The 26712-nt window shown below is 34.2% G+C and overlaps 1 protein-coding gene across 1 annotated transcript; it reads left to right on the plus strand.

Moving 5' to 3' along the window:
• The first annotated feature begins 144 nt into the window (after positions 1–144).
• Positions 145–26712, plus strand: LOC136985327 (male-enhanced antigen 1). Its single transcript, XM_067282593.1, has 4 exons — positions 145–435; positions 10267–10338; positions 22211–22292; positions 26161–26712. Exons 1-4 carry the CDS (start codon positions 253–255, stop codon positions 26295–26297), a joined length of 474 nt encoding a protein of 157 aa, XP_067138694.1. The 5' UTR covers positions 145–252; the 3' UTR covers positions 26298–26712.

A 26712-nucleotide genomic window follows, 5' to 3' on the forward strand; every position in this document is an offset into this window, starting at 1 on the left:
TCTACGAGTACGCTGAATTTATGGTGATCGCAGTATGAACACGGAACAAAAGGAAAGGGCATATGGGATCTGACTAGAGCACGATTACTAGAATATATTCTAGTAATAGTTAGAAGGGGAATCCAGCGATTACCATAAATTCAGCGTAATCGTTACAGAGTGAGGCAAAGTAGCCATAATCTCGATCACACCACAACAGGAACTATTAAGTATCTGGCAGCACTGTATTTCGAGCAAATCAGAGAAGGAAAGATGGCGCCGATCGTACATTCTCCAAATCAGAGCGATCGTCCAGAAAATGACGACGAAGAGCTTTATTCTCGCGAAATTGTCATTAATAATTTTGAATCCGATCCCAGTTCGGACGAAGATGATGCGATCGACATTGGTGGTTATCAATTATTACCTCAAGACACAGACAACGATGATGGAATTGTTAGTTTCCAATGTATTTGGTAAGATTAGAGTAAAAAGAACGTCCAAAATATAATAAGACTATTCTACAGCTCTGTTAATGTCATTCACATCTGCAATTGTACCCCATAGATGAGTTGGAGTCTTGACAAGCATCAATTTAAGAAATAAATGAATAAAGTTTATTAGATTTAATTAAATATAAATTATGTACAGTTATTACATAAACGTTATGTAAAATTGATTATATTCAGTAAATCCGATATTTATATAACAGTAAGTTTACAATACAAAATTTTATGATAAACAGGTTATTTGTTTTATTTTATTTATTTTTTGTTTTTAATGAAGTGTTTCAATAAGATATTCAACATTTTCAAATCTATGAATGTTATAAGATAAGAAAATACCATTTTTGCAATGGTTTTTGACATTCGTCTGATTTATATAGTCTGTTAAATTTCACTTATGTATACTGTCATGGCGGCACTTCCGTTAGGTTAGGTTAGATTAGATTAACTATATTTTTAGTAGACGTTTCCTTTTTCTTCTGTTCAATAACTACCGTGAATCAATAACTAGTGATGTTTAGCACATGGCGGCCTGCCGGCAGCTCCCCTCCGGGAGGTCAGTCAAGTGCACGAATAGTCAGAAGCACGGCCATAGCGCCGCCATGGCAGTATACATATCTGAAGTTCAACTGTTTAATTATTTGGCCCAAGTGACTGCTTGCTTCTAGTAGCCCACTTGACTGTTCATGAAGTACTTCATGTTATATAGTTTTAGGGGGGTGTGGGAGCTTGCCCCTACCCAGGCACTGAGGCGCAAGTTTACATGTGAAGCATGTAGAATAGGCAGTAGACTGATACATGTTAAAAACTGACCTTTGCACCACAGGGACTACCTAGATGCATTTTTATCATAATTTTTTTATTTAGATTTATTCTGTGATAGATATTATTCTATAAAGTGCCAAGTGTTTAATAAATAACACGGTCTTGTGTTTGATGCTCAACATATAAGAAAACACGGTTTCAAGAACACCTAGATTTATTCTATTAGTATGATATTAAATTTATACATGTAATTAGCTATTTTTTATTATTTTGAAATATGCTAGCAGATAGATCAATGTAGTATGTTCAAAACAGAGATTATTTTACAGTGATTATTTAGTGACTGTAATGTAATTCTTATATAATAGTTATTAGGTTATCGTCGTAAAATATTTTTTGCCTTGAACATGTTTTGATAATATTTATAAAAATATTCCATGTTTTGATTTTTAAACCTTTCAGAACTATCTGTTTTAATTTAGCATAAGTAAAAGGAAAGAATGTAACAAAACAAATCCACCAAAATTACTTAAGTGAAAATATCCTTCACTATATGTAAAAACATTGATGTCATCGTCGTTCCGTGGTGTTGGATTAACGTGCTCCGTGTTTTGATCGAAAACTTGGATAATTGGTGAGGTAGACACCGATAAATTATATATCATTGGGACGTGTAAAAAGCCTGGTTTCTGTGAGTACACTTGTCTTATTATTTTTCTCTTCGAATCGAACGTTGCACTGAGTGGCCATCGTCGCACGCGTCTTTGGACTTTGTCGCCGTTACGCGTGATCGTACTGGATTACATTCTTCTACGACTGATATTGTATGCTCTGATATGAAGTTAATATACCATGCAAATATCGTGGTAATCCATTAATTAAGAGCCACATCATTGCCGCTCAAAATCCCGCACCGAACAAAGAGCATTGTTCTCAGCCACGTGGAAGTCCTAGCCATTCGGCGTGAGGTCGCCGTTCAGCGCCTCTCAACTACCTCAGACGTCACACTAGTTGCTTAAGCCGCTGCTGTGGCAAGTTTTAGCCCTGATCATAACTCTTATTGCAAAGCCGGTCCTTGCCGGGTATCGTTTTATTTGTGCTATACAACCTAACCTGCTGAGTAAATTACCTCTCCTGACATGTCAAGGGAAAGTGCAGCAGAAAGTTTAAACAATAGCTTCATCGAAGAAGATCTTATAACATCAATCAATGGACACCTGGAAACCATTCTCAACTGTATTCCAACAAACATGAGCATAGCTGTCAATAAAGAAGAACGGACCCATGCCAGGGTAGCGGCCGTCAGTTTGCATGCGGCCGCTAACCAAATTTTTGGAGTGGTCCTAGCGCTAAGAGAAAGGGTCAAGGAACTTTCAAAGCCAGTATCTTCTCTGGATAAGGGATCCTTCTCGGACGTCCTAAAGAGAAATCTAAAATCAATGAGTAAAACGACTAAATTAATTTCTGAAAATTCAGCAAAGTTAGAGGGGAGAAAGAACCCTAAGAAAGCTAACCACAACATCATCGTATCAGCAGTCAAAGACCCAAATCAGCCTGTCCCTCTACCAGAGGAAACAATGAATATAGTGCAATCTCACATCGACCCAAGACAACTTGGAGTCAAAATAAACCATGTGAGGCCTCTCCCAAGTGGAGATATTGCAATACAGCTGCATGACGAGCAGGACCTAATATCCTTAAAAACAGCAATACAAAACAATGAGCACCTCTCACAGCAAATTAGAGTAACAGAGCGAAATAAAAAGCTCCCGAAAATAATACTACTCAATGTGCCAAACAGCACAGAAAATGAAGAGCTAATTCAGCAAATATATGATCAGAACCATCAAATAAAGGAACAAATCACACAGGAAGACTTCATGGAAAACACCAAACTGAGCCATAGCTTTCAACCAAAAGGAACAACTCATTCAAGGCATGTAATCCTAAGCGTTACTCCTAGTATTAGGAACATACTTATGCAAGAAAAAAGGGTCTTCGTGGGATGGTACTCCCTAACCGTGGATGATTACATCTCAACCATCCGATGCTTTAACTGTTCGGGATACTGGCACACCTCACATAGATGTGAGGATAGGCAACGCTGTAGCCATTGCACTAGACGTCATAAATTTAAGGACTGTCCTAACCTACAGAAGGAACCGAAATGTATAAACTGTATCAATTATAACAAAACCGTACCAGAGAATAAGGCAATGAATACTAATCATAATGCATTTGATAAACACTGCCCAATAACAAAATGGCACAGAGCTAATCAAGTTCACAACACCCATTATGAATAGTCAGCCTCCTCTTATCCCATCCCCCAGTATGGACAATAACATAAAAGCTACCTATCTGAAAAATAAAAACAAGACAAAAAGTTCTCTAAATATACTGCAAATCAATCTCCAACGGAGCATGGCTGCTTCCACTAATGCAATACAAGCAATAATTGAGAAAGAAGCAGACATCCTAGTTTTCCAGGAGCCCTACCTTCGCGATAATACGGTCTCAATGCTCGGAAGTGGTAAAATCCTCACTAGACGAATAGACAATTACCCGATCCGCACAGGTTTCATGATAACCAATAGGCACCTTAACTGCCAGCTAGTCACTCAGTGTAGCAAAATTTATACCACTACGATCAGTGTTGACTATGGAGAGCGTCAAATTTTTATTATCAGTGCCTACTGCCCGCCTTCGGAGGAAATAGAGGCTCCCCTACAAGAAATTAGAGACATCTTTAAAGAACTCCCTGCTAACTCTATACTCATCTGTGGAGATTTTAATTCAAAATCACCGATCTGGCACAGCCCAGTAGAAGATTCAAGGGGCCGTGCAGTCTGTGAACTTATGACCGAACTGGACATTCAGTCCTATAACGTCAGCACGCTTCCAACTTTCTCCAGTAGTAACGGGAAAAGTTGGATCGACCTATGTCTGGGCAACAGGAAATCTACCATATTTAACATCGACTGCAGGACTCAGCATCAGGTTTCTGCAAGCGACCATGCTTACATCCTCACCAAGATAACAGACATCAACTGCCCTGCTAACATCAACATCTGTAACAACACAAATTGGGATCATTATGAGGAAAATATCAAATGTATGTGGGACCCCTCTGACCTCATTAGCATCAACTCTTGTCAGGAAATTGACATCGCTGTTGAACAGCTCCAAAGGGCTCTAAGGGAAGCATTCTATTGGTCCACCCACATCAAAGCTAAAAAGCCCTCGGCTCCCTGGTGGAACAAGGAACTGGAGACAAACAGGAAAAAAGTCCGGGCGGCAAAGAGGCGCTACGTGCGAGAGGTAGACCCCACTACTAAACTCTCTCTTAAGCAGACGTACCTAACTCTTTTCAGGGATTATAAAACTCTCATAAATCGCACTAGAAGTAATTCTTGGAAGAACTTCTGCACTTCTTCTAACTCAAAGGGCCCTTGGAGTATTCCATATTATACTGTAATTAAAAAAAACAAAGCCTCTACCATTCCGGCCACCATTTCTAATCCCAATATTCATACCACCAACCTGAGAGAGACATATAGAGCTATTTTCTCAGCTCTTTTCCCCCCTGATGATCCTATTAACGACTCCGCAGAACATAAAAACACGAGGGAAAAAAGCCAAAAGGAATTAACTACTTGCAATGATTGTCCTTTCACTTCAAACGAAATTGGCAAAGAATTTCAAAGGATAAAGAAGAGAAAGGCCCCAGGCCCAGATCTTATCGATTGGAGGATGGCCCAGCATGCGTTCTCTGCCATCCCCACCACTTTTCTCATACTGTTCAACAAGTGTTTATCTCTGGGATACTTCCCAAAACTTTGGAAAGAAGCCTCTGTTAGACTCATTCAAAAAGAGAAGAACTCATCACCGACTGACGCCTCCGGCTATCGCCCAATCTCTCTCCTAGCAGTGATTGGGAAGGTTCTGGATGCACTGATGGCGGGAAGAATCCTCCATCACCTCGAGAATCAGGCAGCCCTAAATGAAGCACAATATGGCTTTAGAAAAGGTAAGAATACACATCAGGCCATTGGAAAAATCATCCAATATATTCAGACTGCAAAACTCGAAGGTAGGCACACCATGATGGTCACCATTGACTTCAAGGGCGCTTTCGACCACGCATGGTGGCCAGCCATCCTGTCTACTCTGATCAAAACAAACTGTCCGGCCAACATTCTAAAACTTCTTCGCAGCTTCCTTTCGGAAAGGGAGGTAATGGCAATTGAGACTGGTAAAATCCACTATAGATCGTTTATCTCCAGAGGATGCCCTCAGGGCTCAAAATCAGGACCTCTCCTTTGGAATATCCTATATAATGGTCTATTGAACATCACTAAAGGAACAAATCTAAATGGAGACCCATATATTCAAGGCTATGCAGACGACACAGCCATCCTGCTAAGCCATCATAATCATGATACCTTACAGACTTATACTAATAATCTGCTGAAGTTGGTACACAAGTGGAGTGAGGAGAACAAGCTCATTATCAATTATAATAAATGTAACTGTATGGTTTTCCCTAAAGGGAATCCCCTTCAGAAGCGTCCTTCTATTAAAATTAACAATCAAAAAATCCAGTGGACAAACAATATCAAGTATCTAGGTCTGATCCTAGACCCAAAACTGACTTGGAGGGACCACATCCACTACACTTACGACAAGGCTGTTAGAGTTAATCATGCACTTAGGTGCATCGCCCGTAATTACTGGGGCTTAAATCATCAAAACAGCAGGACAATCTACAAGGGGGCCGTAGAGCCAATTCTCACGTATGGCTGTGAGGTCTGGGGCCATGCTGTTGCCAAGACCCACATACGCCGTAAACTCCTCTCAGCACAACGGACCTCAGCCATTGCAATTACCAAATCCTATAGAACAGCTCCTACGGATGCCCTATTGGTTATTGCAGGGCTACTCCCTATTCATCTGACTATCTTATACAGGTATATTAAGAATCTCTTCATAAAGATGATCACAGCAGACATCAATCAAGATCAACTCCATAAACACATCTCCGACTTAAAGCTTCCTGATCTTACCCACTCTCTTGTCAATGAAATTGTTAAGAATGGTATTGACCTTAACACGAAAATGGAAAACAAACACCCAGCCAATAATATCTCTAGCAACTTTTACCTCAAAGAAACCTTTATCCCGAACGGCCTCAACTTCTTTACCGACGGCTCGAAAACGTCAGATGATGTAGGTGCCTCAGTATGCCTCGAAGATTCTTCAAAAAGGAACTTTTGGCAAGCAGTATACAAACTGCATAAAAACTGCTCTATTAACCAGGCAGAATCACTAGCAATCTTCAACTCATTAAAGTATATTCATACTAATATCCAATGGCTACAACACAGGACAATCAATATTATCAGTGATAGCCGGATTGCCCTCCATCAAATTAAAAATGAAAATGTCAAACTCCCCATAATTGAAAACAGCCTCAAGTTAATATATGCACTCGAAGACTCCACCAAAATAAACTTCTACTGGATAAGAGGTCACTCTGGAAACGTCGGGAATGATAAAGCTGACCACTTGGCCAAAAAAGCTAAGGATATTGCAACGAATTGCAACCACTCGTCACTCCCAATGTCCTATCTCTGTAGCAAACTTAATAATATCATCATGGACAGGTGGCAAAATGAGTGGGATAAAAGCAACACCGGTCGCATCACTCATGAATTCATCCCTAATGTTAACAATAGGATGTTTAACAAACACCTAGAAACCTCGCATGCTCTCACTCAGATTATGACGGCACATGGTAACTTTAAGGCCTACCTTTGTCGTTTCTTAAAGAAAGGCAACGGTCTGTGTGACTGCGGTGTAGAAGGTGATGACCCTCATCACCTTATCTTTACTTGCACTAAGTACGTTACTCACCGCTCTCATCTGAGGCAACTGGTGGAAAAAGACGGGCACCACTGGCCCTGTAAACTAAACACCTTCATCGACAATAGGAAAATCTTCCGTGCCTTTACAAACTTTGTTCACAACCTTAATCTTATGAACTATCAACAGACCTTCTTAAGCAACTCATAATTCCACATCCTCGTTGCAGTGTTACCATGCTCCTATTCAGCCTAGTGTGTTGTATCCTGTTTAACTTTGGCATCATCGAGCTCTTTCTCATCATGTTTAACCATTATATTTTATTTATCCTTTATCATAAGGCTACCATTGTATAATGTACTGTACATTCTTTGCTTATTGTATAACCACTGTATTTCGTCTCCCCCCGTATTATGTACAATCTCCGTATCCTGTACCGTTCATCCTCTGTTACATTTTTATCCACTGGTCTTTGTATTTCTGCTGTTTTATGTTCAACATCCGTTCTACGTAACTTCCTTGCCATACCCTGTATCTTGGTGCATCATTTTCCGACACCTATCCCTTACTAACCTCTACCTCCTCTCTCCGGTTCCCTGCTGCTATGGTTATTCCTGTAGCTCGCTCCCCCTAATCGGTTACCGTCGCGTCTTACTCCCTTTTTGTTTACTTTCTACTTGCGGTCCCTTCTGTTTCAATTGCATCCTCCTCAGTTTCCGGCAGACACCCTACAACCCTCCTTTCCTCTTTTTTTTTTTTTTCCTCCTCATCCCCACCCACCCCACTCTCTACTACCTTACCTATCCCCCTTTCTTTCCCAAGGCTATACCATTGAGTCAGGCCTTTCCTTTAACATCCTATCCTATCCTATATGTAAACTCAAAAATTGTAAAAATAATTATAAAATACTTCAGTTGGTAATATGAAGTTATACAAAACAAGAAAATAAACATTTTTGAGTTAAATAGCTTATTATGAGGATTGTAGTTTGCTTTAAAATATATATTATATCTAATTATATTTGAAATCAGACAATAAATGTTTCACTATGGTCTCCGCTTGGCAACCATATTCTATGATAAAACTACAATAAAAGTTACTATGCACTAAGAGTAAGTTTTAAATTGTTATAACTAAACTATAATTTCAGAAATTAAAAATTTTTTGATAAATTTTTCACAGAATAGGAGAAAAACAATATCAGAATAGATATTGATTTGTTTTTCAGAAACATTTCCAGATAATTTTGGAAAGGGAAACCTAAGAAACCTGAAAAAGATACAATATGCAAAAGGTATTCAAATTTATTTGACATTGTTCACTTGTCAAACAATGGTAAGAATAAAGATTTTCTGTTAATAGAATTAGCAGAGTATATAAGATTGATTTACAACAAAAAGAAGAAAAATAAATAATGATTAATATATGAATTTAGGCATATCAGGCCAATAATGAAATGTATAAAGTTGACAAAAGTTTGTAGAGATTGAAAAGAGGCTGAATTTTTAGATTAGTTTTTGAACATTTCAGTTAAATTTTTGGAAAGTGTTTTGTTTTGTAAAAAATTCAGAAAATATGATTTAATTTTGGATGTTAGATTTTAACTTTATACAACATTAACAGAAATTGTTGCTACATAGTTATTAAAATGTTCAATATGATAACATTTTATAGGCTGAGCTGTTAAGCTTAAAAACATTTATTTTCTAGTTTTGTAATTTTAAATAAGACATTATTGTAATTTTTAGACTGCATTGGAATATATTGGAAGTTTAAGAATAAAAATCTATTTCTAGAATTCAGTCCAATTTAGAAATCATCAAAAACAGAAGATAGAGAAAACTACCTAAAAATTTTAGATAAATATCTGTTTTCTAAAATATAAATTTGAAAAATTGGTTACATATATTTTTATACACATTTAAATTAGTTTAAAATTTATTAACAGTCTTTATTATATTTGTATATTCAGTAGTAAATAAAATCAAATAGAAAATAATGTAAAATTTATTTATTTTTTTTAAATTAATTTTTAAACTTTTAGAACATCAAATCTGTTTAATGGAACTAAAAGTTTGTCTTAAAACATTTTTGAAGTGTATCATTCTATAAACAGCAATTTAAACTTTCAACTTAAAAAATAAATTCTTTTTACCTCTGTGTCCTTATTCTTATAAATTTCTGTGTATAGCCTGTCTATTTGGACCTTGTTTATTAATAGGCCTTATTATAGTGTAGTTTCCGATTAGCAAATAGAAGAGAATTTTGTCAAAAGTCAAAACAAAATCTTTATTTTCACCTGTACACTCTTGTGTGTTTGTAGAAAAAGGAGATAAGAATATAAGTAGAACAGGAAAAAAAAAACAAAACTTTGATCACCATATTTTAAAAAACATTATGTTACACTCTATTTTATGGATAATTTATGTCTGTATTAATGTTGTATTAATAATAGACAATAAAGGAACTAATGTTGTAAACTTCCTGAAGAGGTGTTTTCAGATCCAAAACACAGAGTGTACAGGTGAAAATAAAGATATTTTGTTTTGACTTTTGACTAAATTCTCCTCTATCTGCTAATCAGAAACTACACCAATATAAGTCCTATTAATAAACAAGGTCCAGATAGACAGGATATACACAGAAATTTTAAAAATAAAAATTTAAATTGAATTGCTGATGTTAGGGTAACACTCCAGAAAATATTTTGGTGAGAACAATTTTTGATTTCTTGAAATAGGCTTGAGTGTCTGATAGAGAGTTATTATTTCTTACTATTTATGATTATTTTTAAAGCTATTTCGATGTTTATATATTGCTTTATAATCAAAAACATTTGATAGATAAAATATTTAGCATTGGAAAAGGCTTGAACTGTTATAATCAAAAACAGTTTAAAATAATTTTTTATTTCACTCTGTAATTTAAAATATTTGGGAATCATAGTTACATAAACTATAAACTAAATTTAAATTAGAAAATTTTAAATATAACAACTTAAAGCTGGCTTCAACCCATTGAAAATTCTATTTCAGTTCCTTCATAGATTTGATAACAAAGAATAAAAATAACTGATATTTGCATATTTTTGTATTATATAATACTATGCAAATTGTATTATGTAATGTAAAATTTAAATTTTTCTTTCTAGGAATTAGTTGTTGAATCTTTATTTGATACTGATGAAGTTGAGGATTCAGCGAGACATTTAGAAATTTCCGAGGTAAATATGATTTTAATAATTGTTAAATTAGAAAATTTGCATTTCAAAATTAATTTTAAAAATTTACTCTAAATAAAAATTAACTATTTATAATCTTTGCAATACATTTTAAATCCTGAATTAACTTTGTTTTAACTCCTAGAAAGTCAACTTAACAAAAGCATGATTCAAACAGTCCATAATATTAAGCAGTTTTTTAAAAAAATATAAACTACAATAATGATTTTAAAAGTTTTATATAAACAAACACTTTTGTTTATATAAAACTTAAACTTCTTCAGTTTATACTGTTCTAAAATGAATACAATTCAAATTTGAATACTTGGGTTTTCAGATGGTTCAAGTGTTCAAAAGGTTACATTTTTAAAGAAGCAGCAATGTGATTCCCTAAATTTAAAATTTTAAGTGTGGAAACATTTTATGCGAGAATATTTCTTGAAGCTAAAGAACACAAAGCTAATTGACCTTTAAGACCTTTGGTAAATAAACATTGTCATTCTACTTTTGTTTTAGAAAAAAAAACTAACTCATCTTTTGCAACACATTTTGTGTGATTTCACTTACATTGTAAGTTTTGGGATTCAAACAATATACTGCTTGTATTTGTTCAGTCAAATAGATCAAAATCTAAAATTTTATAAGGTATATTATATATCTTACACCTTTCTTTATACACTTAACTATACAATTTACAGAAACTTATTATTAGCAGAAGAAATAGCTATGGATACTAGGCAAGCTATTGTTGGCATGCTATATTTAATTTGTCATATGAATTATTTTTGATTTAAAAACAAATTTTACCTATAACAGTTGACATTCCAATGGACTTGCTGTTGTCAGCCCTTTTGGCAGAAATTGTTATATGCAGAAGAATGGGTATTCTACCGTGTTTCCCCGAAAATAAGACATCCCCTAAAAATAAGACCTAGTAGAGGTTTTGCTGAATTGCTAAATATAAGGCCTTCCCAGAAAGTAAGACCTAGCAAAGTTTTCGTTTGAAAGCATGCTCGCCGAACAGAACACCAGAGCATGCAGCTGTGATTCTTTTTAGCTTGTTGCCATTATCCCTACCTTCACTGTCCATTGCAGAGCAGATGCATGCAGGACATGAAGACCGTCACTTACCACCAACCCTGATGTTCCCTTCCATGGCCGTCACTTGTAAATGTGCAGGCAAGGCATCAAGAAGCCCATCGCCTGCCACTATACCATATGCTGTCCCTGCTGTGCTGTACGAGTGTACTGTGGTGAGCTCCCCCTGGTGGCCGGAAGCCGCCATACCATACAAAAAAATAACACATCCCCTGAAAATAAGACCTAGCGCATCTTTGGGAGCAAAAATTAATATAAGACACTGTCTTATTTTCGGGGAAACGGTATAGACTTTTTGCAGTCCCATACCCAGTTTTAAGGTGAAGTGCATGGATGATAGCTTAATAGTGGCAACATGGTGAAAGTAATTTTGATATTTTCTTTAATCATATTAATAGTATATTTCTGTCTGTTCAGTTCTTGCTAGAGGCACAACATTCAGTGTTTATCATGAAAACAGCATATGTCTAATATCAGTTTAGTAGGTTTGTTAATCCTGCTTTTACATTACACATGGAGGACTTACAAATATTCTTCTTCCACAAATGCATTAAAAATAGCATTAGAAATAATTCAGAGTGCTGTGTATAGTTGTGAATTTTCAGCTGCAAAATTTAACCATTTACAGACTCCTGCTTACCATGCGGACGCGTTGCCAGTTATGCTACCCAGACCTTCAGTCCAATCTCCTCTTCCAGCATATATAAGACTAAGATATAACCATCCAGGTTATTAACCATTGGGCCGATTCTTTTCTTCCAATTTAACTCTATTTTAATAACTCTACTGAGTTCATTTGTTGTGAATCCATGTTGTACTAGATTTTCTTTAGAAGTGTTGAACACGAGATCGTGTTATTAACCAATCACATGGCTTCTTTTCCACCTTTATTTAGTTGGTACTAAATAAAGGTGGAAAAGAAGCCATGTGATTGGTTAATAACATGATCTCGTGTTCAACACTTCTAAAGGAACTCTACTGAGTTATTAAAATTGACTAAAACCATTCTGTTTTTCAAACTTAATTTAATTCCATGAATCATGAAGTATATTTTTATTCTCAAAATTATTTGGTGACATATTCACTATATGTATCTATAACAATACTTCATAGAAACAGTTTTGGTGTACTTTTATGTCAATATTGTCATATAAAGTTTAGTATGTCCAGTATTACATACATACTAATTTTGTGAAATTCTTTTATTTTATTGTTGTTACATATTTTAAAGTGAAAAAGACAGAGATGTACAAATTTTTATAAACACACAATGAATGATCAAAAAGTTCTGACTGTGCACACAACTTTATAAATAAAAATGAAAAAAAAAAATTATTTTAAAAGTTTAAAAATAGGATACTCCTGAATCTAAACAATAATACCTTCATTTTTTTCCCAGTTCTGAAAATATGCAGAAAAATCATTCTTTTGCAAGCTTCTCAAAACTTCCAATGATTTTTGTTGGGCAGACCTATAAATTCCCATTTGCATTCATCTGTTTGTCTGTCCTTCCTTAATCTCGAGAATGCATCAGATAGATGAAAGTCAAGACTAGATATGGAAAGCTTAGAGACTGGAGGCCCCGATTAACTATAAACGAACTTCAGGTCTGTACCAGAAGTCACATGATTTCAATTTAAAACTTTTCTCCAGAGCAAAATTAGATAGAAGACCAGCATGACTTTGTTTTTATCAGAAAAAGTATGATGTGCAGAGGCAAGACACTAATAAAATTAAGAGCGTATATTTTAAATTAAATAAATTAAAAATATGATTAAAAATTGCAGTCCAGCATTGTGAAGAAGTCATAATAATTTTTGCTTATTTCATCATCTCCTTTGTATTGAATCTTTTATTTTTCAGCAGCATCATTAATTTTGGGGGGGGGAATCTATTTAGGACTAAATCTGGAGAGTAGGTGGCTGAGGAAGTATGGGAGTATTGCTTTTAGCCAGTAAAGAAAACTGAAGTAAACTAACTTGGGTTGTATGTGGCTGAGCATTATTATAATGAAGAGACCAATTCCAAATGCACCATTTTTCAGGCCTCCTTCTCACAGCTTCCACAGCCTTCACAAAATGGATAAATAAATTTCTTGGTTGATTGTTACTCCTTCTGGCATGAATTAATGTTGGACTAGACCTTTATTGTTGAAGGTGACTTTAACTTGACTTTTCATCTTGATTAGCAAGACATTAACTTGAACTTTCAACATCCTGGCTTTTTTTATTTTGAGTTGGTGTCTGCCAGCCATTGACTTCATTGGTGTTTTGTTTCAGGGTGATACCCATAGACCAAAATCTCATTGTCACTTATCACTTTATCTGTCACATCATGTCATTTTTAGCCATTTGGAGCATGTTTTGGCAGACATTTGTTCCTTTTTCTGCTCTTGGGTCAATATCCTAAGAAACAAACTTGCTTGCTCTTCTTTTTAAGCCAAGATCTTCCTGAATAATTGAATGATGCAATTCATATGACAAGTTGACTTCAGCAACTTCTCAAAATTATCTTCCAATTTTTAAATATCAAATTCTTAATTTTTTCAACAATTTTGGGTTGTCTCATCACTTTTATGCATTGAGATCTTGAGTCTTCTATAATTGATTTGTGGCCATCTTTAAGCCTCTTGTACTATTCAAATGCTCCTGTAATTTTTATTGAAGCTGTTCCAAAAGCTTTTTGTATCATTTAATGGCTTTCAATGACTGATTTTCCCAAATTGAAGCAAAACTTCAAGCATATGCAGTGTTTGTATAAATCTTCCATTGGAAATTGCCAAAATGATGTTACTAAATCTGCTTCAAATAATATTTTCTAGAAATATGAGATTGGTATTGCTCATGCAATAAAGTTAAGTATATCTGCTGTTTTAAACCTATTTGTATTTTTTTCTCTTCATTTTTCTTTATATTAAGCCAGTCCAGAAACTTTTTGATCATACTTTGTAATTGATATACAAATAACTTCTCACCAAATTAGACTGAAAGTAATACTAATAAAAACCTTATTCAACTTTTTTTTGAGATTTTTTGTTTCCAGTACTGTTTAATGATAAACAAAAGTTTAAAATACACAAATACACTCAAAGAACTCAAACACCTCAAGCGGGTAGCTATTAATCACAGATACCAAAAGAATCTGATTTGGAATATAGCCTGGGCCCTTTCTAACAACATACACCACATGAATGCTAACACTCCCCATGACTATGCACAACACACAAACACATGACATATCATTCTTGATTACCATCACAACATGCTACCAATACATAAAGAGATAGCAAAACACAGGGGTATACAATTAATATTCAGATGCAACCATACCATCTTTAATATACTTAAAAATGGGAAGGATTGTAACAACTTGCTCAGAATTCCAGGAGTTTGTAAGATTCCCATGAGAGATGATAGATTTGGCAACAACCTGGAATATTTAGGCTTAACAAGCTTATGCTCCCTTGAAGTTAGAATAGCAGAACACAAATATGATATAAATAAAAAGAAAAACTGCATCACCATGGCCACTTACACATATGATAACAGTGTACATGCCCTTCTCAACAAGGCAACTATTATCAAAACATCTAGACATCCTGAGTACATAAAAACCCTGGATACCATAGTAATTTTTAAATCGGAGAACAAAGGCCACTGTCAACTAAGAACATCAACACTTGTCAATGCTTGGAAAACACCATATGTGCATAAGAACAACAACGACACAAACACAACATGATTGTGTCATTATGATAGTATATGGGATACATCGATTCTTTAATGTTTATTTTTATGCTTTTATGATACTTTTCCTGTAGTTATATTGTTATTGCACAATTTCTGTATTTTATGTATTCAAACGTTTCATTTTTTCAAAATATGTTAACATTCCAAAACACATTCTAGTTCATGTAGATCTGAGGAAGATCTCAATTGGATCAAAAACATTTGCCTTAATCAATGTTGAAATTCTTCTCTGTTGCCTGTGATGCCTTGTTGAATTTTCGTCGATATTAAGCCTAACAAAAAATTTTTTTAAAAATAATAATTGTGTTTACTGTGTTGTTAAAAATTATTTTTTATGTTGCACAAACAAAATAAATATATTGAAAAATATAAAAACAAAAAAAATTATATTTTAAAAGTTCATTTCAATATAAAAATTGTGATGCATAGCAACATCTAGTATCAAAAACGTTCTGATGCAGACACGAAAATATTTGGGATCGCCCACGCAGGTCAGTGAGGTCAACGCGAAAATTTTCGGGAACAACGCAGGACAGGTTTTAAACAGTACTGGAAACAAAAAAAGGCACTAAGTTGAATGAAGTTTTTAATTGATATAGTTTTCATTATTATAAGAGGCATGTCTGGAAAGTGAGTTCCTTTATCCATTTGCATACTGCTGACATTCATTGTCAACTGTGCAAGACGTGCACTGAATGACCAAAAAATTAGAGACCCCCCCTTATTTGAAATATACCAGTCCAACAGTGACACAGATACGAAAGAGGCGGCGCTGTACCGATGTGGTTAAATGGTGGAATTTTGTGCTCTTCATTTTTCCAATGTTTTTTTCGTGGATTTTTTATTGTTTGCCTATAGTGTTATACATTTTTGGATTCCGTTTCATTTCCGGATCATGAAAATGTCAAATTTATAAAAATCAGACCATTTTGTGAGAATCTGTGCAAGTTTAAAAATTTGGGATATTCTAATTCGATTATCCGGATTTATGGAATGGGTCAACCGGAAGTGATAGCGGAATCTGACTCGCACATAATAAGTGAGTACAACTTCAGAAATTTTGGGGTTATTGGCCCAGTAGTTTATGAGATATGAATCACTTCCGGTTAATTTTCAACAAGACGTAACTCTCTTCCGGTGGGATATTTTTAAAAAATATTCGGGCAGTTCTTAGAAGATGATAAATATGATTTTTTCTGAAAATTTCATCCATTTATCTTCAATAGTTTTTAAATTATTCACATTCCACTAAATCAACATTCTTCAACATTCACAGTCTCCACAGTAACGGTCATTGACCTCTTCCGGAAACTTCTAGAACTTTTACCAGAAGTTTCATTTTTTTTTTTTTTTTTTTTTCTGTTTGTATTAATAATTTCCTGGGCATATCATATATTTTTAGATTTGTCTCAAGTAGAAGAAGACATTGCTGATAATTTTAAGATAGTAAATTTAATATTTTAGACAAAATTAATTTTTATAGTTTAATATGGATGCTGAAATACAAATTTTTCATGATACTGCCTATGGCATTGTTGATGAAATTAAGAAATATTCCCAGCATAATCAAAATGCTAAATTTGGAGTTGATTGTCATCTCACATACATATTGACACAGTTTACAAGAGTTATTGAATTAGCCGAAACTACACTAAAGAAAAATAATTTAATTGAACGAGCACTTTCAAAATTTGTTACTAAAGAGGATCTAAATGAATTTAAAGTTACTCAAATTAACGAATCTAAAGAAACCTTATTGGATATACAACACACAGTACATAATCATAAGGAAACCTCTTCCAATGATCCAGCTAGCGTAAAAGTTTCTTGCACTCCAAGCTATAGAGATACTCTTTCAAAGGGAATAAAATCAACCTCAGTTACAAATGATCCACCTGCACCAGAGTATACAGTATTGGTATTTAGCAACAAACAAGGAACTACGAGTGAGGAAACTAAATCTCATTTAACTAATAATGTGCAACCAGATAAATTTGGAATAGGTATATGTCGTATAAGAAAAATAAGAAATGGAGGACTTGCAATTGATTTGAATCATAAGAGTGATGCTAAACTATTTTAAGGAGAATGTTGAACAGATACCGGGCTTAATTTCAAAACTACCGAAAAAGAGACTTCCACTAATCAAAATTGCTTCAGTCCCCAAAGATATCAATAAAGAGGACCTCATTGAGGATATTTTTGAACAAAATGGACACCTTTTAGGATCCGATTTCACAGAATGCACTTTCCTTGAAAATACTCATATCAGGTTTTCACTTAATGAAAAGAATCAAGATCACATCTCCTGGATTCTTGAGGTAACTCCTATGGTCAGAGAAAAAATGGTAAAAGCGGGAAAGATCCACCTCCTTTGGACGACCTGCCAAGTTTTTGACTTTTTCCCCATTATTCAGTGTTATCGCTGTTTATCTTTTGGACATTTTGCAAAAAACTGTACTTCTACAGATAATGTGTGTAGTCACTGTGGTGAGCTTCATCTATACAAAAATTGTCCCAACATACTTTGTCCACCAAAGTGTACCAATTGTTCACGTGAAAATAAAACTGATACTTGTCACAATACAATGGACAAAACTTGCCCAGTATTTCTTAAGGAAAAAACCAAATTACAACTAAAGACTGACTATGCCATTGCAACAGAGAGAAAATCCGCCTTGTTTACAGGACTATAATATTTTGGATACATTATTTTGTAATGTTATCCTCTTATTGGTAAATTGTTAATTACTCTGCATACTAATGAGTCTTAAGAATCTGTTTACTGAGTGCATGTTTCATCAATATGTTAACACTTATTTTCTCTTAGTTGATGTATGCAACTTACCAAGATATGTATATAATTGTATATAGTTAGTATCTCTCTTGTAAATATTATCATCTTAATCTCATGATAATTATATGCTACACTATGTACTATGCATCATCTTTGAATGTATTATTGTTAATACTCTATTTAATATTATATTGTTATATTTTATATTTAAATACATTTCAATCTTATGTAGAATTTCATGTATATTGTATCCATTGTTTTCTGTATGCCTGATTATGCCATGTGATATCAGGGCATGTAACAAACAAATGTTACGTTAAATAAACTTAATGAATGAATGAATGAAGTGACATAGATACGTAACAACATAGAGTTGCTTATATAAGGAATGCTCGGCTTCGGACGATGATGTTATCACAGAAGTTAATATCAAAATAGGTAAGACGAATGATTTAAGTGACTTTGAATGAGGGGTGATCATTGGTATAAGAAGAGCTGGTGCCAGCATCTCTGAAATGATGACTCTTTTAGGATTTTCTCACCCAACAGTATCTCAGGTGTTTAGAGAGTGGCGGATGAAGGGAAAAAAACTTCAAGCATCAAGGACAATTCTGGTTGAAAAAGGCTGGTGAATGAGAAAGGTAAAAGGCAATTAGCGCACACAGTCTTCAGCAACAGAAGGGCAACAACATGACAAATTACAGTTTAATTCAATGCAGGTGCATCATAAAGCATCTCCCAATGTACAACAAGACGGACTTTACAAAGAATGAGCTTTAGCAGCAGGAGACCATCAAGTGTGCCTTTGGTATCACAGAAAAATAGGAAAAGGCACCTGTTGTGGGCCCAGGAATGATGAAATTGGTCACTTGAGGACTGGAAAAAGTAGCCTGGTCCGATGAATCTTGTTTCCTGCTCCATCATGCAGATGGCAGGATCAGAATATGGTGCAAACATGAATTCGTGGACTCCTCCTGCCAAATGATAACTCTTCAGGCTGGTGGCAGTGGAATTATGGTATGGGAAATGTTTTCCTGGAGTACACTGGGTTCCTTGATATTTGTGGACACATCTCTGAATAGCACAGCTTACCTCAACATCATTGCCAATCATGTACACTCGTTTATGGCTGTAATGTTCCCTGATGGAGATGGTCACTTTCAGCAAGACAATTCACCTTGCCACTATGCTTAATTGGTCTCAAATTGTTTTGAGGAACATCAATCAGAGTTTAACCTGCTTCCATGGCCAGCTCAGTCCCTGACCTCAATCCTATGGAGCATTTGTGGGACAAAGTCAAAAGATCATTTCAAAGCTTGGAAATGCCACCATTCAATTTGACCCAATTTAGAACTGCCATTATGTCAGCATGGGCCAACGGTATCAGCAACTTGTTGAATCCATTCTAAGAAGAATGTCAGCTATGATCAGAGCTAAAGGTAGACCAACTTGTTATTAGAGGGTGTGTCTAATTTTTTGGCCATTCAGTGTATGGCAAACAGGCCATGAATGGTAATGACATAGAGATGGGTGAGAAACTTTACTGATGGACATGAAAATGTGCATGTGATGGAAGAGAAGTTTTGTGAGCATAGACAATATACCATTTCATCAATTTTTCTTCATTTCCCACAAATTTTGCTGTCATTTCTCCATAAAATTGTGTCTGATTATCTGGATTTTTAAAAGTTCTGCTCACATTGGGTGCCAAAGATGTTCATCAAGGAACACAAAATGAAATGGACTGGCAGATACAGTGAGAAAGGTGATGAATTCTTGAGCTGCATTGTTACTGGTGGTGATGTTGCTCATGACCCCTCAATTGAAACAGCAGTATATGGAGTGGAGACATGTATTATCACCAAGCAAGAAAAAATTCAAATAGACCATTTTAATCCAAAAGATCATATGCGTAGTAATTTGGGAGTGAGTAGATGTTTTGCTTGTGGAATTCTAGTCTCCAGGTTTAACTTTCTATTGTGAGACATTAAAGAAACCACTTTGTATAATCCAGAACGAAGAAACTGCTTTGTTTAATTGGGATGTTGCACTGCTTCATGACAATGCCTGCTCATATACTGCTGCCAACATACAAAATCTCATCACAACATTCAACTGGGAACAAATAAATCATCTTCCTACAATCCAGCCTAATGCCAAGCAATTTCCATATTTCCTGCAACTGAAAGGTTCCTTGGTGGCTGGCATTTTCATGATGATAACAATGCCAAAGAAGCCATGAACATGTGGTTGCATCACATGCAGCATCATTCCGGGGATACAGAAACTGGTTCCTCAACAATAGTGGAAACTGTCAAAAAGTATGTAAGATGTTTATATCCCATGACAATAAACATGGTTTGAAACTAAATTGTCTGGTTTTAATAGCCCATTAGAACTTTCTGGATATACTTCATATATCCTGAAATTGTTACTGTTTATATTTGTTAATTTTATAAAAGAATGATAAAAACAAAACATGAGACTAAATCAAAAAGAAAAGGAAATTTGTTTTTATTAAATCATGGAGAAGAAAATATGCAAGTTTTTTCAAATTAGTTTTCAATGTGGACCCTTTGTTCTGTAAACAGTTCTTATATTACTTTAGATTTCCATTGCCATCATTTTAGGTTGTAATACAAATATAAAATTATATTTTTCTGTAGTATTTTAAGAATATGGTGCAGATATCTAATCTACTAACAAATAATGGAAACAGTAGCTGAATAGCTGAAATAGCTCTTGAGTAGCTGAATCAATGATGTTTATTATTATTAAAATGTTCAGAGATGATTTTAAAAAATTGTGATCTTTGTCAGTTACCTTTGTTTTGCTATTTTACATTGAATTTTTCTACCTATTCTTACAATAATATGGAGAAAAACATCAGAGAAGTTTAACACATCACAAAAGAAGAATACTAATATTTTTTTATAGATTTAAGATTTGACAAGCTTTGGACTTAAAAAAACTGAGCACAGCTTGCTGTTCATTAATGGCATACTACAAGTTAGTCACTGTATAGTATGTAATTAGAAAGTGAGACCAAAATAATTGGACTTTAGTTTCCAGGACCATATTGAATATATTCCACTACAAAGAACAGATTTAGACTCATCTAACAATGCAGTGTGTGTGATGACTTTGGAAACATTTTCTGGCATAAATTATTAATTCTATATACAAACTGATTTTATTTTTTGATATTTTCTGTATATATTTGTGGAACGCTGGGAGGTAGGACGGAGTTGTACCTCCTTTTTCCTCGGCGAACAGGTCGGCAAGACCCACCCCACTGACACGGATGGCTAAATTTTTATGATATCCCGACTCATTGGGATTGGGTAATTATTTGTCAGGTCGAGTGCCGGAATTGTGTGGGTTCATCGATAAGTTTAAGGCGATGTTCGAAATAACGGAACCATGATGAAAACAAATAACGATTTATTTAGACAGATAAACAAAATACAGAAAATCTAACGCGTCCAGTTCCTAACCGCGGGGGAGAGAGAGAGTTTACAAATTTAGGGGTCATACCTCTTCCTAGGATATATCGGCTGTAATCGTAGGAATATCACCTCGATAAGCAGGAGGATTGGTCGTTCTCCAGTCGTGGAGGCAAGCAGGAGGATCGGTCGGGGTGGCTCGTCATCGCCGGGCTTCGGAGTCCTCAGGTTTCGGCTCTCGATTCTCAGGACGTGCATCTTATGTGGACCTTCAGCAACCTCGTTATCAGCCTTTTCCCCCCTTATATACTACAGGTCACGTTATCTTCGATCACCAATCGCGATAGTTGGTGAATCACTGATGATTCGATCTCCGTGACTAAGAGTTTGGATCCGGAGAGAAAGGAAGTGCTTTCCGACGGCGGAAGGCTGCACATCCTTTGAATTTCGACCTTTTTTCTCTGTTTCCCACGAGGGGGTTTGAACAAAAAAGATTTTGGGCTGGGTTAAACCCGGTCCTCGCACATTATTTAGTTAATAGAATTTATTTTGTTTAAATGTAATTTGCAATTCCAATAAAAATTGGTAATATTGGAGGAGACTTTAGTTATACAAGTACAAGATTGTATATTCTCCTGGTAAAGATTCAAAACATGTAGAATATGATATTTATTTATTTTATCTGAATACAGAATAATAGGAAGACTTAATTTCTAATATTCCTTCTTAGATGAAGTAGTATTCGTTAAAAGTATTTATTATTTAAAAATTAATTTTATTTTTAGGTAGAAACTTCATGTTTCACTAGCAGAGATAATACTGAGGAGAAGACACCCGAAGAAATTGACAGTTGTCCAATGAATCAAGGTATAATTTACAGTACTTCAGAGAACATAATTTTATTTAATATTCAGTTCATAAAATTGATTTCTGTAATATGTTCATGTAATGTTTATATATTAAAAGTATATTCCTTTGCAATAATTTATCTTATTTGTAAAATGCATAGACAGCATTTTACAAATAAAGTTTTCTGAATAAATGGCTTTTTTAATTAAAACTTAACACAGTTATGATCTGAGTTTTAATAAATATATTCTTATGAAGATGTTTCATAAATATGTAAATATTCCATAAACTAATATAATTAACTATCAGTTTCATCTTTATGATAAAAATGAAAACTTACTGCTGGATTCTCATAATACCAATATTAAACTAGATTTGGACTAGAGATAGGCAGTTAAATTACCATCTTGTGTTAAATTTAATAATTAAAGTATGGTAATTGAACTCATTGATGTATAGATGCATTACAACTTTGAGTTCTGCTCTGGGCTGACTTTTTTTCTTTCAGAATATTCTAAATTAAATTTATTTATTTTTGATTTAACACAAGATGCCAAGGCTTAACCACCTATCTCTAGATCAAATGCTGTAAGACTGGAATATATATTATAAAATACAGCATGCCTCTGAACCTTAAAAACTTCCAGGATATTTTAATGCAAACACAAATGTTTTCTGTCTGCACAGATCTTCTGGTTAAAATGTTTTCAAGTGGAATGCAGAAATAGAACATTCTTAAGATTATTTTTTCAAATGATCTTAAGGATGTTCTATTTCCACATTCCATTTGAAAACATTTTAACCATCTCCTGTGCAGATCGAAAATGTTTGTGTTTGCACCACCTATCTCTAGTCCAAATTGCTTACTATCAGATTAATTAATTTGTTTCATGATAACCCCATAAGAATCTGACTAACATTTGATTAGTAATAATTATTGGGTTGTTTGTATATCTAATGATCAAAATGAAACTAATAGTACTGATATAAACACTGGTTGCTATCATTTTTAATAATTTAATGTAGATTATAAGTTTAAAATTTGTTTTGATAAAGTAAAACACTGTATGTTTTACTTTATCAAAACAATTTAAAGAGTCAATGTTTTAATAAAAATCAGCAGAAAATTATTTTACTTGACTAGACCTTTTGATTTATTGCAGAGAATATTGAATTGTTTTTAATAACTGTTTACCAGTTTAATAAGATATAGCAATAAATAAATAAATTTTATCAAAGTGGAAAACCACAATGATTACATTAATAGTTCTTAACAATTCATCATTTTATTCACACTTAAATCAAATTAGATATGATGATTGAATTGATTACGGTGTCAGCCTACCATTCTGAGGATCTGGGGTAAAATTTTGGCAAGCAACTCCTCAGAAATTTTTCAGGGGAAGTTTATGTGAAAAAAGTTGAAGCCTGCCCCTCACCACCTAGCCATTGTCATTGAGAGTCTGGCCAAACCCAGAATATGAAAAAAGTTTATGAAAAAGGCCCTCTTAGTGCCTACAGGGTGGAAAGAGTTAAAAATGAAAAAATATTTTTTATTAGGGTGAGTCAAATGAAATGAACCAATTAATTTTTTTTTTTTTTGCAAACTATTATCTTTAAGTTAAAAGTAATCACCACTAGCATTGAAACATTTGTCCCACTGAATAACAAATGCCTCAATGCCTGGTGATTTCTTGCTAGTAGAAGTTCTTTGGTTTCTGTTTCATGAAGTTTAATCATCTGCACCTGTGTGTCTGAGGTGCAGATGATCAAACTTCATGAAACAGAGTGCAGCCCTTCAGGTGAAACTGCAGCCCTTCAGGTACAGTACCTTCCTAATAATTCACTGAACACATGAAAGTTGCATAGTGAAAGGTCTGGATGTAGGGTAAAACTTTGCAACAACCCTGCACAGCAATCAAGAATAGAATGAGCACAAAGGTCTATTGTCAGAAGGCATGATCCTCTTACATGACTATATGAGATTGCACACTGCCAATATGACTTGTGACAAGCTTGAGGATTTCAAATGGGAAATTCTGCAGAACCTATCCTACTGTCCTGATCTTCCACCATGTCACTTTCATGTGTTTGGTGACTTGAAGAAGCACCTGATAGATACCAGTAGAGGTGCAGATGGCAAGTGGTGGTCACAGACTTCCTAAAGCAGAAACCAGAAAACTTCTATGATCATGCCTCATTCCCCAGTGGGACAAATGCCTCCATGATGGTAGTTAACTAGTACTTTTAACTTACAGGTAAGTTTGCAAATATATTACATTGATTCATTTTTATTTGACTTTTCATATTATTATGAAACAGTGATGGCCCAAAGGCAGGCTCCACAAGACAGACAATAATGACATGTTTCAGCACATTTTTTTCAATAATCATGCTGAATACAGTGCTGTCCAAAAATCTTGCACCAATTACAAATCTTACTTTGTCTTTGTGAGCACTCAAAGTGTTCACATTAGCAGCATTAAATAAAGATAAAATATATTTTTCAATATTTTATGTTTTCTTATAACACAATGTTATGGAGTAAGCTTGGGTTTGGTAATACAGTATTTGTAGAGAAGATAAGTGGGTAGTTACACGGTATGTCAAATTGCAACCCTGGCCACTTACAAAAATTGTTACCCTTGAGTCTGGAGAAGTTGGCTGTTGGCATTATAGATTTTTTAAAATTTTGAATGCCATTCTTGATCAAATAATTCTGAACTTGGAAATACGAGGATAGGCTGAAAAATAATGCACACATGCTTGTAGAACACAAACAAAAACAAATATCAAGATCGAGAGAAAAGTACATTGAAATACAATTCTTAAGCTTCAAAATCATATATTTATTTTTCAACATAGTCATCGTTAAGGCTAACACATTTCTCCCAACGTGAAACAAGTTTTTTTCATTCCATCACTGAAAAATTCTTTTGACTTTTCTCAGATCCAGGACTTGACAGCTGTCTTCACCTCATCATCCAAGGTGTAATGATTACTCTTGAGGTCTCTCTTGAGTAGAGGAAAAAATAAAAATTGCAAGGCGCAAGATCAAGGGAATAAGGAGGGTGTAGAATCGGTTTTAACTTCAGGTTTTGCAGAGCCTCTCCAGTTGCACACAAGGGTGTGTGGACAAGTGTTGTCATGTTGCAAGATTATTGGCACCAGGCTGCCTCTAACGCGACAAATAATCACCTGGCGCCAATAATCTTGCAACATGACAACACTCATCCACACACCTTGCACGCCAACTGGACAGGCTCTGCGAAACCTGAAGTTTGAACCAATTCTACACTATTTTTTACTTTTCACCAAATCTTGCTATTTGTTTTTGTTCGTGTTCTACAAGCATGTGTGCATTACTTTTCAGCCTACCCTCGTACGTTTTTTTTATCTGTACTTATTATTTTTTAAACTAAAAATTGACAAAATTATTTCTTTTGTATTTCTTAACAATAAAGAATTCATTTGAAAAGCAAAAATTAAACATAATTATGAAGGGTATTCATTTGTTTTAATAATAATAATAATTGCATGGTAATGTGGTTTTAATTATTACTTTTAATTTCTTTCAACAATAAGTAAACTAGCTACTGGAAAATAAAGTATTAAAAAACAAAAAATTTAAGGTTTTTGTTTTTTAATTTCTTTCAACAAATTATTTATTTAAAATTCTGAACAAAATAGATTGATAGGAATCAAAATTTAATGATTCATTGAAAATATGATGCATAAAAATTATAAAATGTTTAACATAAATAATAATAATAATTGTTTACAGAATTATAAAAATGATAAATTTTAGCTGTAAGGTGAATGAAATTGATTAAATACTGTGAAAATAATCAAGAGCTCTTACCTTTTATTTTGTGAATTTTTTCAGAACGAGTTGATAAAATAAAGCAAGCAATGGCTGGATTCACCCTACCATGTTCTTCAGTCCCAAATTGGGCATTCAACATTCCAGAAGATGAATGGAAAGAAAGATTAGTCACAATATTACAGAAGAAAACAAATTAAAATTCAATTTTAATGTAATTCTATAAAATAAATGTAAATTATGAAAACTTAATTGTACATATTGTATTTTTGTTCTTAAAAGTTGATACTTAGAATAACTTTATTAGTTGTAAAATATTGAGATATTGCAGATGAAGGGTCCATTTCTTTAGAAAGCCAATTGTAAATTATGAAATAAATAGAATATTTAACTGCTGCTGTATTAATGAATGCTGTTTATAAATGAAGTTCAATTTGTGCAATAAAAAATATCTTAATATATCAATGTATAATTTTGCATAATTATTTATTGTAATCCGGTTTGGCATCATTCTAGACTCGACAAAGATAACTGAAACTGCTTTTGACACAATCTTTTTTAAGATTCTTTTCTATTTTAAAACTGCATATATAATAAAGTTTAAATTGTAATATA

Source organism: Centruroides vittatus, unplaced genomic scaffold (assembly GCF_030686945.1).
Source record: "Centruroides vittatus isolate TY-2023 unplaced genomic scaffold, ASM3068694v2 contig_958, whole genome shotgun sequence".
Taxonomy (NCBI): domain Eukaryota; kingdom Metazoa; phylum Arthropoda; class Arachnida; order Scorpiones; family Buthidae; genus Centruroides; species Centruroides vittatus.